The sequence below is a fragment of the Grammomys surdaster genome, unplaced genomic scaffold, assembly GCF_004785775.1.
Source record: "Grammomys surdaster isolate TR1022 unplaced genomic scaffold, NIH_TR_1.0 126278, whole genome shotgun sequence".
Classification (NCBI taxonomy): Eukaryota; Metazoa; Chordata; class Mammalia; order Rodentia; family Muridae; genus Grammomys; species Grammomys surdaster.
Window position 1 is genome coordinate 4,410,067 of NW_021621078.1, and position 17,427 is coordinate 4,427,493.

General features: G+C 48.1%; 1 protein-coding gene across 1 annotated transcript in view; it reads left to right on the forward strand.

The window, feature by feature from the left end:
* The first annotated feature begins 949 nt into the window (after positions 1-949).
* The window catches only part of Sarm1 (sterile alpha and TIR motif containing 1), a 23,843-nt gene continuing 7,365 nt past the window's right edge, over positions 950-17,427 (forward strand). The window contains exons 1-7 of the mRNA XM_028759328.1: positions 950-1,694; positions 7,467-8,085; positions 9,920-10,132; positions 10,392-10,483; positions 10,589-10,824; positions 14,612-14,714; positions 14,782-14,971. Of these exons, the coding sequence (XP_028615161.1) occupies positions 1,225-1,694; positions 7,467-8,085; positions 9,920-10,132; positions 10,392-10,483; positions 10,589-10,824; positions 14,612-14,714; positions 14,782-14,971 (1,923 nt within the window). The 5' untranslated portion in view covers positions 950-1,224. The remainder of the gene's footprint in view (positions 1,695-7,466; positions 8,086-9,919; positions 10,133-10,391; positions 10,484-10,588; positions 10,825-14,611; positions 14,715-14,781; positions 14,972-17,427) is intronic.

Below are 17,427 nucleotides of genomic sequence, written 5' to 3' on the forward strand. Positions count from 1 at the left end.
TCTTTTCTTTTCATAAAAGAACAAAGATTCATTTCTGGCCTCTTCTTGTTCTCTCCAAGCTGTTCTGTTCTCTCCAGCTTAGGAAGTAGTGACTCATAACACTTTGGGCCAGAGTCCATTCTTTTCTTTTTTTCTTTTTCAGATTTATTTATTTTATGCTTTGTGTATAAGTGTCTGTGCACCACATGCATGCCTTGTGTCTGTGGAGGTCAGAAGAGGGCTTTGAATATCCTGGAACTAGAGTTTTGAGCAGTTGTGACCTGTCGTGTGAACAAGTGCTCTTAAAGGCTGAGCCATCTTTCCAGTCCCAGAGGTCATTCCTGAGGCTTCCACTAATTCATTGATCCTCAGGGCACCACTCCTAGCCCCACCTTCAATGACTCATTTATAAAATAAAATGGACTCATTGGGCATACTTTTTAGACTCACATACTAAGTGTGATTTCTCTATAAAGAAAATGTTCACTGGTGTAGAGTCCCAGGTTTGGGACCGAATTTCAGGCACTGGCACGCTTCTGAAGCCCTTAAGTTTCCTGTTCTGTAATCACAGGTGAGCGTACCTTTGGCGTCTCTTCTCTATGGACCGCAGTAATCTCAGCGGCAAAATGAAACACTAAATTTTACTCCCTACAGTCATGTGAAGCCGAAGTGGAAACCGGTATTAAAGGGCTTTAAGAATCTCAACTACGATTCTTTAACCATCCGGAGGGGACGTGGATACATTCAGCCAGCTTGTTTCCACATTATGGGGCGCCGGGCGAGCGATGGGAAACGGAGGACTGCTTTTTATAGCCCTTTCTACTACATTTTGCATACCACAAAGATGAAACTAGGGAGAGGAGGCGGAGCCAGGTGTGGGCGTGGCTGAGAACTGGGGTGGGGCTTGCGCCTGTGATACCTAGAGGCGGGGCGTCAAATCCTTGACTCCGCTACTCAGAGGCGTGGTTGCTGCTGAGCATCTCAGCTTCGCGGTACTGAGGCTGGAGCTACGCTTTGTTCCGGGCACCGGCGTCTCTACCCTCCCGCGTCTGGTCCATGCTACTCTCTCCCTGCATTCTTTCCTAAGCCGCTGAGTCCCCGAGCTGCCCTCCTCCCTCTGCTTCTAAACTTGTGGCCCAGCGCCCTTTCCAGGTCCTGATTTTTTGCTTTCTCCTCCCAAGGCCGGGGTCGCTCCGCCAGGCCCCGCCCCTCCAGGCCTGGCATGTCCCCTGCTGCCCAGCGCCCATGGTCCTGACGCTGCTCTTCTCCGCCTACAAACTGTGCCGCTTCTTCACCATGTCAGGCCCACGGCCGAGCGCCGATCGGCTGACAGTGCCGGGACCGGATCGGAGTGGCGGCGCCAGCCCATGGTGGGCTGCGGGCGGTCGCGGGTCTCGCGAAGTGTCTCCTGGGGTGGGCACTGAGGTGCAGGGCGCCCTGGAGCGTTCGCTGCCGGAGCTGCAGCAGGCGCTGTCCGAGCTGAAACAGGCAAGCGCGGCACGGGCCGTGGGCGCGGGCCTCGCCGAGGTCTTCCAGCTGGTAGAGGAAGCCTGGCTGCTGCCGGCCGTGGGCCGCGAGGTGGCCCAGGGTCTATGCGATGCTATACGTCTGGACGGTGGCCTCGACTTGCTGCTGCGGCTGCTTCAGGCACCGGAACTAGAGACCCGAGTGCAGGCCGCACGCTTGCTGGAGCAGATCCTGGTGGCTGAGAACCGGTGAGGGAGAGCGCCGTGAGGTGTGGGGCGGCCAGGGCAGTGGAGGTGGCTGGAGATGGCATCCCGTTGCTGATTTCGCCCTAAGCCCATAGTTCTCCCCTGTATCTGGGTGCCTTTCTGTGTTACTCTCTTACCAGGCCACATGACCTCATTCTACAGGGTCTGATCAGGAACAGAAAGGGTTTTTTTGCTGGCATGAAATGGTGGAGGCAGAGGAAACTGAGGTATCTTTCCTTCCTCTGCATATGGGAACAGACTATGCTTGACTGTTTCTCCTTTGCCTACCTCCTGAGATCTTCCTTGAACTATTATGAAGCTTTTGGATGGCTCACTTTCCCGGGGACCAAAACAGGCTGTCACACTCCTAGTCTCGCCAGAAATCTCAGGCTCTCAGCTCAGAATTTTTAGAAGAGTCACTTCCAACACATAGCCCTCACAGGTGCCATGGGGTGTTTCCTCTAGCATTTTCAATCACCTTTGATATGTGGAAATTACACAGCTGTCAAAAAAGCACAAACAAAACGATTTAGGTTGGGAGACCCAATATAGGCTTCTGCTTGCTTAACCACTCTCGTCTAGCATCTGCTGTCCTGGTTGGGATAGGCCATGAGTATGGAGAACTGGAAAATGGAGTGAGTGCTTGCTGAGTGTGCTGGGGCCCGGTTTGGATGGTGTGGGCTTGGTATGTGGGTCAGGAAGCTACAACTGGTGGTACCTGTGGAAAGTTGGTGCAGGAAGCACGATGCAAACATACCGATAAGTTTTCAAGAATGAAAATGACTATCCTCATTATTGACAGCTCTGAGAAGGTAATCTGTATCTGGTATACAAGTCCCCAAACAGATGGGGACGCCTTTTCAGTACCAAGGACAGCGCACAAGTCCCACTATGCCTAAGGCTCCTTCCCCAGAAACCTAGGAGCTCTGCTTTCATCCATCAGGGACAAGTCTGGAAGGGAGAGAAGCAGGGAACGCACGGAAGATTCGTGTTTATCCTCCATCCATCAGTCTCCTCGATGCCTCTTTTTGCCATGCCATCCTGGCAGTTCTGGACTTCCTCAGGGTGTTGATGCTGCCACTTCCTAGAATTCTAGCTCACTGTCTCTCACCCCTGAACTGTCAACAGTGTAGGGCTCTTCAACTCTGACCCTGTAACACCCAGTGAGGACACCACCTAGCTATCAGTCCTCTAAAATCACAAGTCACCCCACCAGGGGGACAGAATGAATATAGTGAGCATATCTTTGAGGAAGATAAATGGCTTCCTCCAGAATATTGAATGAATAATAGAAGAGACTACTTTTAATATAGAGAAAGAAAACTGTTACACATAAATTCAAAACTTGCAAAGATGTACAAATAATGGTACAATGCTAAAAGTTCTCAACAAATCCTCACCTGTGGAGGAAAACCACTGAACAAGCCTTTTGTATCTCCTTCCAGAGAGGGGAAGGGCATATATAAACATTTGAACACATAAATACACACAAATATGTAAATATTTGAATATATATGTGAAAATTTATATATATATATATATATATATATATATGTATCCTTACTTGGCAGCTGGGATTTGAAACTAGGCCTGTGAATCTCCAAAGATTGTGGCCATTTCATTAGACCCACAATTTCAGAGAACAGAATTGGGAAGTGAATTTACAGTTTCACAACCAGCCACAGTTTTACCTTCAGAAAGGTGTCTGGGCATAGGAAAAGATGAGGGCTGGAGGCTAAGACTTAGAGGTCAGAATGAGGTTCCAGCCGTGAACTGGTGTTCCAGAGTAAGCCCTTCACTTCTCTGGGCCCGATGAGGTTAGTCCTCTGAAAAAATGTTAGATGAGATGGCTTCATTGTTTTTATGTGTATAAATGTGTTGTCTACATGTATACCTGTGTACCATGTATGTACAGTACCCATGGAGGTCAGAAGAAGATGTTATAATACATGGAACTAGAGTTATAAAGAATTGTTAGCAACCATGTGGGGTCTGGACATTGAAACCAGGTCCTCTGGAAGAGCAGCCGGTGCTCTTAATCACAGAACCAACTCTCCAGTCCTGAGATGATTTCTTATGCACATTCTAGCCTGGATAGCCTAGGCATTTACCTGGTCAAAGTCAAGATGAAGGATTTTAAATTCAGAAACTCTGTGACCTTGGACATGCCATGACTTCTCTCTAACCTTAGCTTTTCTCTTTGGTAAAAGGAATGTCTGTGTTCCAGAGTCCAGGGTGGATAGCTCAGACCCATTTGTCCACTTGGAGGTTGGCTATAGAGAGGCTGAGTGATGAGGTCAGCAAAATTTTGCTGACTTAAGAGCATGTCCAGGACTTAGCCAGACTCTGCACTGTACACAAATTACAGGCACTGTGGTCACTGTGGCAACCACAAAGCAAGAATTCTGTCCCTGGTTAAGTCAGTCATTGGAAGTAACTAGGGGGAGTCACCATTTGTTGAATTAGGTGAGACAGGAAGTCTTCGCCCCTATCTGGAGCATGGCAGCTGCTTGCTACTCTGCTGGCCTTCAGGGTCTGCCTCAGGCATACCTTTCCCACAGCAGCTGGTTTCTTAAAGCTTAAACCAGAACTGGGTACTCCCTTCCCAAAGCTCTTGAGTGGCTTCCTCTTTGTTCCAAAGATAAAGTAGAGATACCCTGAGGGAGCTGAGAAGACTGTTAGGGCTTATTTCTTCCCCACTCTTTCTTTGGACCCTCTGCTCTAGTGTGGCTAGCTCCCAGGGGTACCAGCTCTCTGAAAGCTGCAAGCCCATGCATGCACTTGTGTCTTCAGTGGAAGATCCCCTTTTCCTGGCTCATATTCCAACCATCCTTCTGACCTAATCTCTAAGCAACCATCAAATGTGTTTCATGTATCTTGTGAGAGAGACTTTTGCTTCTTTTTCTTTTTTCTTTTTCTTCTTGTAATGCTAAAGATTGGATTTAGGGCCTTACAAATGTTAAACATTGCCATTGACCTGCATCCCAGCCTGTCTGTCTGTCTGTCTGTCCGCATGTCCATATGTCTGTATGTCTGTCTATTTGAGACAAAAACTCTGTAAGTTGCCTAAACCAGACCACAGCTCACTATGTAGTCCAGGCCTTGAGCTTTTGATTCTCAACTTTGTTTGTTGTTTGTGGGGTTGTTTTGTTTTGAGACAGGATTTCTCTGTGTAGCTTTGGCTGTCCTGGAACTCACTCTGTAGACATGGCTGGTCTGGAACTCAAGAGATCCACCTGCCTCTGCCTCTGGAGTGCTGAGATTAAAGGTCTGAGCTACCACTACCAGAGTAGTTCTCAGTTTCTTGAGTAGCCGAGATTATAGGTTTGTGTTGCAGTGTCCAGCTTGGTATATTGGGTCTAAGGATCCAAACCAGTGGACGCGATTCCCCAGAAATACTCACGGACAGCAGATTCGATGTAATAACGTAAGGTGGGATGATAAGATACCAGTGTACTGGGGCTCTCATACGCACAGGTAAGAGGGCCCCGAGCCACAGCTAAAAGCAGCTTTATATACCATTTTTACAGAGTTCACAGGACAGTTAATTACTTCTTAAACAATAATCATAAAAGATTTCAAACAGCTGTTCCCAGGCCCGGTTTCTAAGTAACTTAAATTTGCACCTTTTCTCTTACCACGAAGAGGTTTAGCTTAAGTGGCTTCTGTTTACCCAGGTGTACTTGTGTTAAGGGCTCATCTCCCTAATAAACTCTTATCTTGGTCTCTCTTCCTGGAATGTTTGTTTGAGTCTTTGGAATGTGCTCCTCCCAGGATGTGCCTTGGGGAGGCAGCTAACATTTGAGTGTATACCAAAACTCAGACTTAAGGATCTTTTAATTTTAAGTTCAAGCTGAGACTTGAAATTACATTCTTACAGGTAAAACCTTCAGACTTGTTTTGAGTGCAGGTGTTCTTAATTTGCATAAATGATGCTGTATTATGTAGTACATTTTGTTTCTTTTTCCAACTCTGTGTTAGGGTCATAAGATTCTTCATGTTACATGCTGGTGCAAGGCCAGCCTAGTCTACCTAGTGAGTTTTAGGACAGCCAGTGCTACACAGAGAAATCCCCATCTAGGAACAAACAAAAACAACAATTAAAAAAAAATCCTTCATGTTACAATGTTATAAATCTGCTCAATCATTTGTTACAGTGAATGAGCACCTGTCCAATTACCCCTGGAGTTGATATTAATGGCTCCAACTTCCTTCTTCATAAATAGCACCTTGTTAAGCACCTTTGTGATATACCCTCAATTGGACTCTTTTTAGAAGGGATCACCTGCTCTCCAGAGTAACTGACCCAGTGGGCAATGCTCCCACAATGCTTCAGGACTTTCACAACCCTTCAGCCCTCTGTGTTAGCCCACCTGCTAGGAAATGTTTCTTCTGACTACCAACCAGCCTCTGACTATCAGGAGGTTGGAGTGTCTCCTTCTGTTTGCTAATAGACTTTCTCCTTTATATTGTCTAAGATTCTGCCCGTTTTCTTTTGAATTTGATGCATTTGGTTGGTTTGAATATTTACTTACACATACTCTATGCGTAAGTAAACCCCTTCTTGATTTTCTCTTTTTCCTTGCTGATGTTAGATAATACTATGCTTATCTCTGGCCTCCTTTCTCTTCCTCAAACAGGAGAGCTCATCAGTGTCAGGACCTTTGCCCTAGCTCCTCTCTCTCTCTCTCTCTCTCTCTCTCTCTCTCTCTCACACACACACACACACACACACACACATACACACACACACACACACACACACACCCCTTAGGCTCTTCTCTTAACTATTTGCAGGCAGGTTTCTCAATGTTATTTCCCAGATAAAAATCTCCTTAGATGCATCCCATGACCTCATCTAGTTTGCTAACATTTGGAGCATTCATTGGTTGCTTGCTTGTCACTGGCCTTATTTGCTTGGGCTGGGTAAGGTACAGTCAGGCTTAATCACTGTTTAACATCAGCCTCTCTTGTACACAACTTGGGCATACAGTAGATCCTCAAAAAACATGTGAATGACCGAGTGAATGAATGAACACACACCAGTCATGGAATGTGAGGGGAGGAATCATTCAAAGGCAAGGTTAAGAGTGGTATACTTCTAGTAATACATCAAATGACAAATTCACATTTGCTGAGTTCTATGTGACAGCTCTGCTCCAAGCACTTTTTATGGATTGTCTTTTTAAAGATTTATTTTCATCTGTGTGTGTATGTGCCTGTGTGTTCAGAGACCAGAAGAGAGCAAAGGTTCCCTGGAACTGGAGTTGTGAGCCATGTGGCCTGATAGATAGGACCTGCTGGGAGCTGAGCTCTGGACCTCTTTCCAAGAGCAGCAAGCATTCTGAATGGCTAAGCATCACTCCAACTTCTTTATGGAATATTGTGTTGGTCCTGGTAATACTTTTGTAAGATAGGTATTACTTTCCCATTCATGAGATGAGGAGACTAATGTCGAGAAATGACTACGTTTGCAAGGAGTGTTCTGTTTGCAATTAGAAAGCAGAAGAGAAGGACCCAGGAAGCCACAGGGATCAGCCATAGAATTAAAAGCATCCAACTGTGTTTGGAGAGAGTGTAGAGGAGGTGGTGGCTGTGGCCAGGTTAGTGCTTCCTGATAACCAGAGACAGAAGTCAGGCTCAGAGCAGAAAGGGTAATAATAGTGTCTGCTATGTCTTTTATGACACTCGTGAGGCCCAGAGATCGGCCTCCATGACAAAACCAACCTCCGGAGACTGCAGCCACACGACAGAAGTTCTCCTGTCTCTTGGCAGGGACCGCGTGGCGCGCATCGGCCTAGGCGTGATCTTGAACCTGGCGAAGGAACGCGAGCCTGTGGAGCTGGCACGGAGCGTGGCAGGCATCTTGGAGCACATGTTCAAGCACTCGGAGGAGACGTGCCAGAGGCTGGTGGCGGCCGGAGGTCTCGACGCAGTGCTGTACTGGTGCCGCCGCACAGACCCGGCGCTGCTGCGCCACTGCGCGCTGGCGCTGGCGAACTGCGCGCTGCACGGGGGCCAGACGGTGCAGCGGTGCATGGTGGAGAAGCGCGCTGCGGAGTGGCTCTTCCCGCTCGCTTTCTCCAAGGAGGATGAGCTACTGCGGCTGCACGCTTGCCTGGCGGTGGCGGTGTTGGCTACCAACAAGGAGGTGGAACGCGAGGTCGAGCACTCCGGCACGTTGGCGCTCGTCGAGCCCCTCGTGGCATCACTGGATCCCGGCCGCTTCGCCCGCTGCCTGGTGGATGCCAGTGACACAAGCCAGGGTCGGGGACCAGACGACCTGCAGAGCCTGGTGCTGTTGCTCGATTCGTCGCGTTTGGAGGCTCAGTGCATAGGAGCATTCTACCTGTGCGCCGAGGCTGCCATCAAGAGCCTACAGGGAAAGACCAAGGTACTGGTGTTAGGGAAGGGAAGCTCAAGGGTTAGAGAGAGTCTGGGAAGGTTTCTCAGAGGAAGCGATCTGCAAGTGGGATTTGGAGTACTTGTAAGAATGAAGTGAAGCATACCCAGAGGTGGGGACGTATGTATGCAGAGTCAGGCAGACTCCTGGGACTTTGAGGTTACCTAGTCTACATATCGAGTTCCAGGCCAACCAGGGCTTTTTAAAAAAAATTGTAAGAAATTAGGTGGAGCAGACAGAAGGTAGAGGGCCTTGAAGGTAAGACTCAAAGTTGTACTTGGCCTTTGGGAACAAGAGGGAGATACTGAGAGGTTTTAAAGTAGGAGATCCTCGATTTCTTCTTCTTGTTTTTCAAGACAAGGTTTCTCTGTGTAACTTTGGCCCTCCTAGAGCTCACTCTGTAGACCAGGCTGACCTCGAACTCAGAGATCTGACTCTGAGTGCTGCCTCCAGAGTGCTGGAAATAAAGGCCTGTACCACCATCGAAAATCCTCGATTTTTTTAAAAAAATTATGTTTGTTGGTATTTTACCTGCATGTATGTCCGTGTGAGGGTATCAGAAGCCCTCAAGCTGGAGTTATAAACAGGTGTGAGTGGCCATGTGGGTCCTGGGAATTAAACCCTTGTCCTCTGGAAGAGTAGTCAATGCTCTTAACTGCTGAGCCATGTCTTCAGCCCCGAGAGCCTCTATTTCTACAAAGATCAGCCCGGCTGCTATAGAAGCGGGTGTGACAAGGGTGGCTCTAGGCTGTTGTGGATATTGGGGGGTACAAACTAAGAAAGTGGAGGAAAGAGCCAGGTGGTAGTAGAGCACACCTTTAATCCCAGTGCTGTGGAGGCAGAGGTAGGCAGATCTCTGTGAGTTCAAAGCCAGACTGGTCTACAGAGCGAGTTCTAGGACAACCAAAGCTGCAGAGAAATCCTGTCTCAAAAACAAACAGGCAAGCAAAGCAGGAAGAAAGGGAGAAAGTGGAAGAAGGGAGGGGTGTGGACAGATAAAGGATTGATGCTCAGGGGCTGGAGGTGCCCTTGGCCGTGCATATGAGGATGTAAACTGGGTAAGAGATCACAGTGAAGGGGGGAGACTGGTGGCTGTGTTGGATTTGGGGTACCCAGCAGATATCGAGTTGGGAAGCTTCAGTGGACAGTTACGTCACCTAGAGTATGGAAAATAGATGACAACTGGATTCAGAGCCTTGGGGCAGAACCTCCATGTCTCAGCTAAATAATGGCTATCTGAGTCACAGAGGGTCCCCACGCTCAAGATCTAAACCACAGCATTTCCTATGTCCTTGACTTGCTGTGTGATCTTGAGCAGCCGGCTTCCCTCCTCTGGGCCATGTTTTTACTTTTTTGGAAAACTGAGGGAGTTGGACCACAGCACCAGCTCCCGCCCTCGTCCCAGGATTAGAGTTTCATTACAAAGAACTTGTGGGCTTTGTTCTTAAATTGGACAGGGGGGCTGGTGAGATGGCTCAGTGGTTAAGAGCACTGACTAGTCTTCCAGAGGTCATGAGTTCAAATCCCAGCAACCACATGGTGGCTTACAACCATCCGTAATGAGATCTGATGCCCTCTTATGGGGTGTCTGAAGACAGCTACAGTGTATTTACATACAATAAATAAATAAATAAAAGATGCCTGTTTAAATAGGACAGGTTTGAGACTGTCACTACACTATCCATCTCTTTTACATTCCTCTGAGGTCCCTTGGGAGTTGGTGACAGTGGTGAACAGGGAGGGGCATCCCTGGTCTGCATCAATGCTGACCTGGCAGCTGGGGAGCTGGGAACCTCAGGTGCCCTTATCCATTTTCCTTCCTAAGGTGTTCAGCGACATCGGCGCCATCCAGAGCCTGAAACGCCTGGTTTCTTACTCAACAAATGGCACCACATCAATGCTGGCCAAGCGCGCACTTCGCCTACTGGGCGAGGAGGTGCCAAGGCGCATCCTGCCCTGCGTGGCCAGCTGGAAGGAGGCTGAGGTCCAGACCTGGCTGCAGCAGATTGGCTTCTCCCAGTACTGCGAGAACTTTCGGGTAGAGCTGCGGGCAGTCACCTCCTACCCTGAAAGGGCGCATCCCTGAGGGTCGTGCGGCCTCTGGGGGTGTCCTGAGCACCGGCATCCGGGTGCCCTATAGGCTTCATGCCAGCTGCGCCAAGGTGCCCTTTTAGGGGTGGGAAACCCGTGTTCAGCCACCTTCAGGGTCCCACCAATCTTCACTACCACCTCCTGTTCCTTTCCCTTGCATCTTGGGGTCGAGGGGAGAGCCTTCATCACACCTACCCCTCCCCCAGGATCAGCAGGTAGATGGTGACTTGCTTCTACGACTCACAGATGAAGAACTCCAGACAGACCTAGCCATGAAATCAAGCATCACCCGCAAGAGGTAAGGCTCCCCCAGCCAGTCTAATCCAGCTGGGTCTTATCTAGCCCCTGTTCATCTTTAGCACCCTTAGCATCAGAACTACATAGTCTTTTACCTCCTGGGCAGGTTCTTTAGGGAGCTCACAGAGCTCAAGACCTTCGCCAGCTATGCTACTTGCGACCGCAGCAACCTAGCAGACTGGCTGGGCAGCCTGGATCCTCGCTTCCGCCAGTACACCTATGGCCTGGTCAGCTGTGGCCTGGACCGCTCCCTGCTGCACCGAGTGTCAGAACAGCAGCTCCTGGAGGACTGTGGCATCCGCCTGGGGGTGCATCGCACGCGCATCCTCTCTGCAGCCAGAGGTAAGTGAGCACACCTGGGAAACCCACTCCAGTTCCAGCCCTGAAAGGGAGGGGAGAACCAGGCTGGAGATGCAGAGCCTCCCCTGAGGAGGAGGGTCTGCCTGGGATAGACTGGGTTCTGGAGATGTAAAGCTGAGTCTGCTTCCTTTTGTCCATAAGGAGTCCTCCACCGGAGATGGGTACCAGAACAGGAGTAAAGAGGAATACAGTCACCAGGTGGCCACAGTAGGAAGCATTCTCAGGACTTGTGTGGAGCCCAGAGGAATCACTGCCTATCTTGGTTACCCAGGTTCAGACTTGGAGAAGAGGGGTTGTCCAGGCTTTGAGGGATATGTGAGGGCAAGGAGAACAGGAAGGACAGCCAGGCAGGGGTGGCTTGAGTGAGTGTGTGGACAGGTAGGATAGTACATAGGTACTATTGGTGAGACATTTGTGGTTTGGGGTTAGAGTAAGGGGGCCGGGGTTATCCTGGTATCCAACTGCTCGAAAGTCTGAGTTCTGGTAGTGTGTCCCAGCAGAGCCTAGGGCAGTGGCAGCTCATTTTTCCTACTGACTTATTTTCACTGAACAATGTACTCTTTAGCACTTATGGGTCAGAACCTATATCTCCCAGGTACCACAGTCATGTTTTTTTAAACAATTTCTTTTTTTTTAAAAGATGGATTTATTTTATTTATATGAGTACACTGTAGCTGTCTTTAGACACACCAGAAGAGGACATCAGATCCCATCACAGATGGTTGTGAGCCACATGTGGGAACTTGAACTCAGGACCTTTGGAAGAGCAGTCAGTGCTCTTAACCACTGAGCCATCTCTCCAGCTCCCACAGTCATGTTTTTTAAAAGACTGATTTTATTTTATGTGCATGAACGTGTGTATGTTTGTATACCTCATGAGCTTCTGGTGCCTATAGAAACCAGAAAAGGGCATCAGAGTCCCTGGAACTGGAATTACAAATGGTTGTGAGTCACCATGTGAGTGCTGGGAACTGGATCTGGGTCCTGGAGAAGAGCAGCCAGTGTTCTTAACTTCTGAGTCGTCTCTCAAGACCTTGCAGTAAGCTTTGAAAATATAATCTCATAACTTCGATGTGCCCAGGGCTATTCAGGGCTATGTAAATTGATCCTGTCTCAAAAACCAAAACAAAACAGACAGCCCAATTATTTTATTACCATTCTATGTTGTAGAAGTTCTAAATTAACTTTAAAAACCTTTTAAACAATAAAAAGAGGCTCTTAGGGCTGGTGAGATGTCTCAGTGGATAAAGGCTCTTGTTGCCAAGCCTGATGACCTGAGATCAGTGTCTCCATGACCCATATCATAGGAGAGAATGCACTCCCACAAGGTGCCCTCTGACCTCCCCAGGCACTGTGTGGCACCCCACCCCCATGTATGGTTTTTTATTTGTTTGTTTGGTTGGTTGGTTGGTTTTTGGCGGGTTTTGTTTTGGTTTGGTTTGGTTTTTTTGTTTGTTTGTTTTGTTGGTTGGTGTTTTGTTGTTGTTGTTGTTTTGAGACAGGGTTTTTCTGTGTCTATCCTGGTACTCAATTTGCAGACCAGGCTGGCCTCAAACTCACAGAAATGCATCTGCCTCTACCTCCTGAGTGCTGGGATTTAAACATGGCAGTGTCCAGCTTGAGGTGTTTTGAAAAGCTTGTAACCAAATGTTTCCATCATAGGTTTTAATTTTAGAGATAATAAAATGAAAATAAAGAATCTGAACACATTCCCCAAGGTTATAAAAGCCATTAAATGACAACTGGGATCTGAGCCTATTTTTTTTCTTCATCCTAAACAGACAAATGTGTCCGGGTGTTAGTTATGGATATTATTAGAAGATGAGTCCATTTCATTTTATCCATCCGCTAGGCAAGAACACACTACCCACCTCTGTGGCGCCAGGGACTGTCACGCCTGCTTTAGGGAAAGTCACAGCTTCTGTAACTCCAGGATTCCTTTTGTTGCTGTCCCTTCTTTGCTTTGTTTTCATTCATTTTTGAGACAGAATCTCTCTCCATAGCTTTGGAGCAGGCTAGCCTTGAACTTCAAAGATCCACTTGCCTCTGCCTCCCAAAAGCTGAGACTAACAGTATGTGCCATCTCATCTGGCTAGGACTTTTTTTTTTTCTTTTTTTAAAAATAAGGTTCTAAAGCAAAAGCAATTGCTACTCTGGGAAATAAAGAACTATGAAATCTTCATTTTTTTTATTTTGTTCTGTTATATTTTTTAAAAAATATCAATTAATTAGTTAATCAATTATTTAATTTTGTTTTTTTCGAGACAGAGTTTCTCTGTGTAGCCCTGGCTGTCCTGGAACTCTGTAGACCAGGTTAGCCTCGAACTCAGAGATCCACCTGCCTCTGCCTCCTGAGTGCTGCTACCACAGCCTACTGTTTCATTTTGCTATTTTGTATGTGTGCAGTTCCTTTGTATGTCTGCATGTGTGTTCATGCATGTGGAGTCTAAAGGGCAGTGTTGGGGTGTCTTCTTCCTCTACTGCTTGTCACTGGTTTGTTTGTTTGTTTGTTTGTTTGTTTGTTTTGAGACAGACTCTCACTAGGTAGCCCCACTGGCCTGAAACTCACTAAGCAAATCAAGACTGGCCTCAAACTCACAGAGAGCTTGCCTTCCAGTGCTGTACTTGAATTGTGTACCACGGCAACTACATGATTTTTTGAGACAGGGTCCCACTGAATTCAGAGTTCACCTGGGTAAGCTAGGTGACAGTTGGCTCTGGAGATCTTTTTCTCCACCCTCCTCCCTTCTGCAGTGCCAGGGTTACAGGCATGACCACCACGCACATTTTACATTCTTCATGCTCTGTCATCTTTTGTGTGTATGTGTGTCATATTGCAGCCTGAGTCCTGCAATCGAGAAGCAAGCACACCTCCACTGAGCTGAGTTCCCTAGCCATGCAGTTGCTATCTTATTACATTTAGCTGAGTGTGTGTGTGTGTGTGTGTGTGTGTGTGTGTGTGTGTGTGTGTGAGAGAGAGAGAGAGAGAGAGAGAGAGAGAGAGAGAGAGTCTTGTGTAGTTCAGTCTGCTCTTAAACTTGCTGTATAGCTGAGACTAGTCTTGAACTTGTGATCTTTCTGCCTCTACCTCTCTACCTCCCAGCACTGGGATGACACACCGCAGTGCCTCGTCTGCAGCTTTTCCCCTCCATGGTGATGTGAAGCACGGCTACACTTTCACTTTCATCACAGTGTTCAGAAAACTAGGTTTTGTGAGGCAGGGTTTGCATTGGATGCTTTCGCTTAGCTGCAGACTGAGGTAGCTGCTCTGGGACCCCTGTGAGGTAGGCTAGGCGACGCTAGCATATCCAGGTGTAGCCAATGCACCTTCACTTGCAGCAGTTTATAGTCACCGTGGGTGTCTCAGGTGACTATACTACTATATACACTACTATAAACTGAGGGGTACCAGCATTTACCGACTAAAATGTTAGGCAGAAGCCTGGGTTTCCAGTAGGAATGAGGAAGAAGGACCAGGGGGAGGGGTTTAATGTAGGTTCAATTTGGAGTGCTTGTGGGCAACAAGCTAAGCTAGTCTGCAGTTCAGAAGGAAGGAAAAGCTGGAGATTCATGTCAGGGCCCCTGAAGCTCAGATTCTTCCTGCCCAGGGCTCACTGAGAGGTGACAACCCTTTCTGAACCAAGTCACTTTGTCCAGACTGGCCTGAGAAGTTTAAATAGACAGGGACCAAATCTCCAGGATGATGGACCTCGTGATAAGTAGTGGGGAAGGGCCACCCTCACCTAGGTGTCTCTTTCCTTGGCTCCAGAAATGCTACATTCCCCACTGCCCTGTACTGGAGGCAAGCCCAGTGGAGACACCCCAGATGTCTTTATCAGCTACCGGAGGAACTCAGGTTCCCAGCTAGCCAGGTGAGAAAGGGCAGGCAGGTGGCTGGGGTTTGGGGCCAGGCCAAAGTATTAACCCTATCCCCTGCAGCCTCCTGAAGGTGCACCTGCAGCTGCATGGCTTCAGCGTCTTCATCGATGTGGAGAAGCTGGAAGCGGGCAAATTCGAAGACAAGCTCATCCAGAGTGTCATGGCGGCTCGAAATTTTGTACTGGTGCTGTCTGCTGGTGCGCTGGATAAGTGCATGCAGGACCATGACTGTAAAGACTGGGTACACAAGGTGGGTGCTGGCCTGGGCCCTGTGCTGAAACATCACCTGGGGTGGACGGCTCCAGGCTTTCCCTCATCCCTTGTAGTCTGCACACCCAGCCATGATCAGTTCCCAGCTCAGCTTTCTCATCTACAAGGTAGGACTGACTGACCTGCCTTATCCATACATAGGGTTGTAGAGTGAGGTCAGGAGGGATATAATACTACTTGAGCTGAGCCAGGTGGTGGTGGCGCACGCCTTTGATCCGAGCATTTGGGAGGCAGAGATGGATCTCTGTGACGGTGGTGGCACACGCCTTTGATCCCAGCATTTGGGAGGCAGAGATGGATCTCTGTGAGTTTGAAGCCAGCCTGGGCTATACAGTGAGACTGCGTGTCAATAAAATAAAATTAAAATTAAAATTAAAAACTAGAAAAAAAACCCACTGTAAAATATTGCCCACAATGACTAATGTAAACACTAAGCCAAGGCTGGGATGATCAGGGCAGGCTTCATGGAGGAGGCAGAACTTGAGAAATGTACTAAGAATGCTAGTTAGGGGCTGGAGAGATGGCTTGGTGGTTGAAAGCATGTGCTGGTCTTACAGAAAACTGGAGTTCCAAGCAGGTCAGGCTGTGCACAGCCTCCTGTGACTTTGTCTCTAGGGGATCCAATACTTTCTTCTGGCCTCTGAAGGTACCTGCAAATATCCACACACAGACATATACACACAGTTAAAAAAAAAAAAGATGTCACAGACTTGACCTGAGTTTAGGCTGAAAGTCAGAGGTGCAGCAGGCTTGTAATGTGGGGATCAGACAGGCTGCGGTTTGAAATCTGTCTGACTTTAAAGCCCATGCTCTTTCCCAGGACCTGCATCATGTTCTGTGACAGAACTGAGAGTGTTAGGGACTCAGCTGACCTGAGAGATTGTCAAGAGAACTTCGAATCCAGGGGTGTCATGTTGGTGGCATGGTAGGAGTATTTACACCAAAGAGATTGGCAAGCATTACGAAGTGGGGCTGGAAAGCTAATTATTACACATTCCCCAGGATCCCACTTGCTAGGTAAGAACTATGGAGCCAGAGTACAGAGTGTCTAAGGAAGGGAGACCAGCCACGAGAGCTAGCTCAGCACGTGAAGGCACCTGCTGCCAAGCCTGCCGGTCCAAGTTTGGGTCCTGGATCTTACATGATGGAAGGAGAGAACTGGCTTTTGTACAGTTGCCTTCAGACCTCCATACATGTTCTGTTGCATGTGTGCATATGTACACACACACACACACACATAAATGTAATTCTTGGGTTCCCTCCCCCCCCCCAAGTAATGACAGTGTTTTTCTTTGCCTGCTGTAGCCCATTTTAGCTCCCAAATAAATAGAAACCTAATAAATTCTGGGCAGTGGTGGCACACACCTTTAATCCCAGCACTTGGGAGGCAGAGGCAGGTGGATTTCTGAATTCGAGGCCAGCCTGGTCTACAGAGTGAGTTCCAGGACAGCCAGGGCTATACAAGAGAAACCCTGTCTCGAAAAAGCAAAAAAAAAAAGGAAAGAAAGAAAGAAAGAAAGAGAGAGAGGGAGGGAGGGAGGGAGGGAGGGAGGGAGGAAGGAAGGAAGGAAGGAAGGAAGGAAGGAAGGAAGAGAGAAACCTAATAAATTTTAAGGAGCAGCAGGGATTACACTGGACTCCTATTCTAACCCTATATGTCTGCCTACTTCCCAGCCACATGGTCCTCTACCTGCACCTGAGTCTTGCCCTGGCTTGCTCTGGTCCATGTGTGTCCTTGTGGCTGCTCCCTCATCGAGACTTCACGGCCAATCCTCCTGCTCCTTCTCCTCCTGGTCAATCTCTTTTCTTCTCTCTCTTTTTGCCTGGGAGCCCTGTCAACCCTCACTGAGACTGGAAGTCCCACCCTATTCTGTTCTGCCCAGCCATAGGCTGAATGAGCTCTCTATTAACCAATCAGAGGTCATGGAAAAAATTTTTTTACACATCTTTGGAGATAGGAGATGCTCCAAATATCAATGCCAACATCCGGACTGCAGCCAAATCTCTGGACACAGCAATCAGCATCTAAATACACAGTGCACAATACCATCCCCCAACACACACACACACACACACACACACACACACACACACACACACACATGAATGTTTGGGATAAGTTTCATATAGGCGAGGTAAAACCTGCACGCAACACTCTAGGAGGCAGAGAGTCCATGTTAGGTGCGGTAGGTTCTTGGCTTGTTACTGTCATAAGATAGTGACAGAAGCAAGCTGGGGCAGCAGGGTTCATTTTAGTCTGCAGTTGAGTATTATGCTTCATCATAGTGGGGAAGGCAAGGCAGGAGGAGCCTGAAGCAGCTGGTCACATTATATCTGCAATCAGGAGGCAGAGCATGATTAGTTCTGTTTCTTGGTCAATCCCTGCCCCTTTGTGTGTGTGTGTGTGTGTGTGTGTGTGTGTGTGTGTGTGTGTGT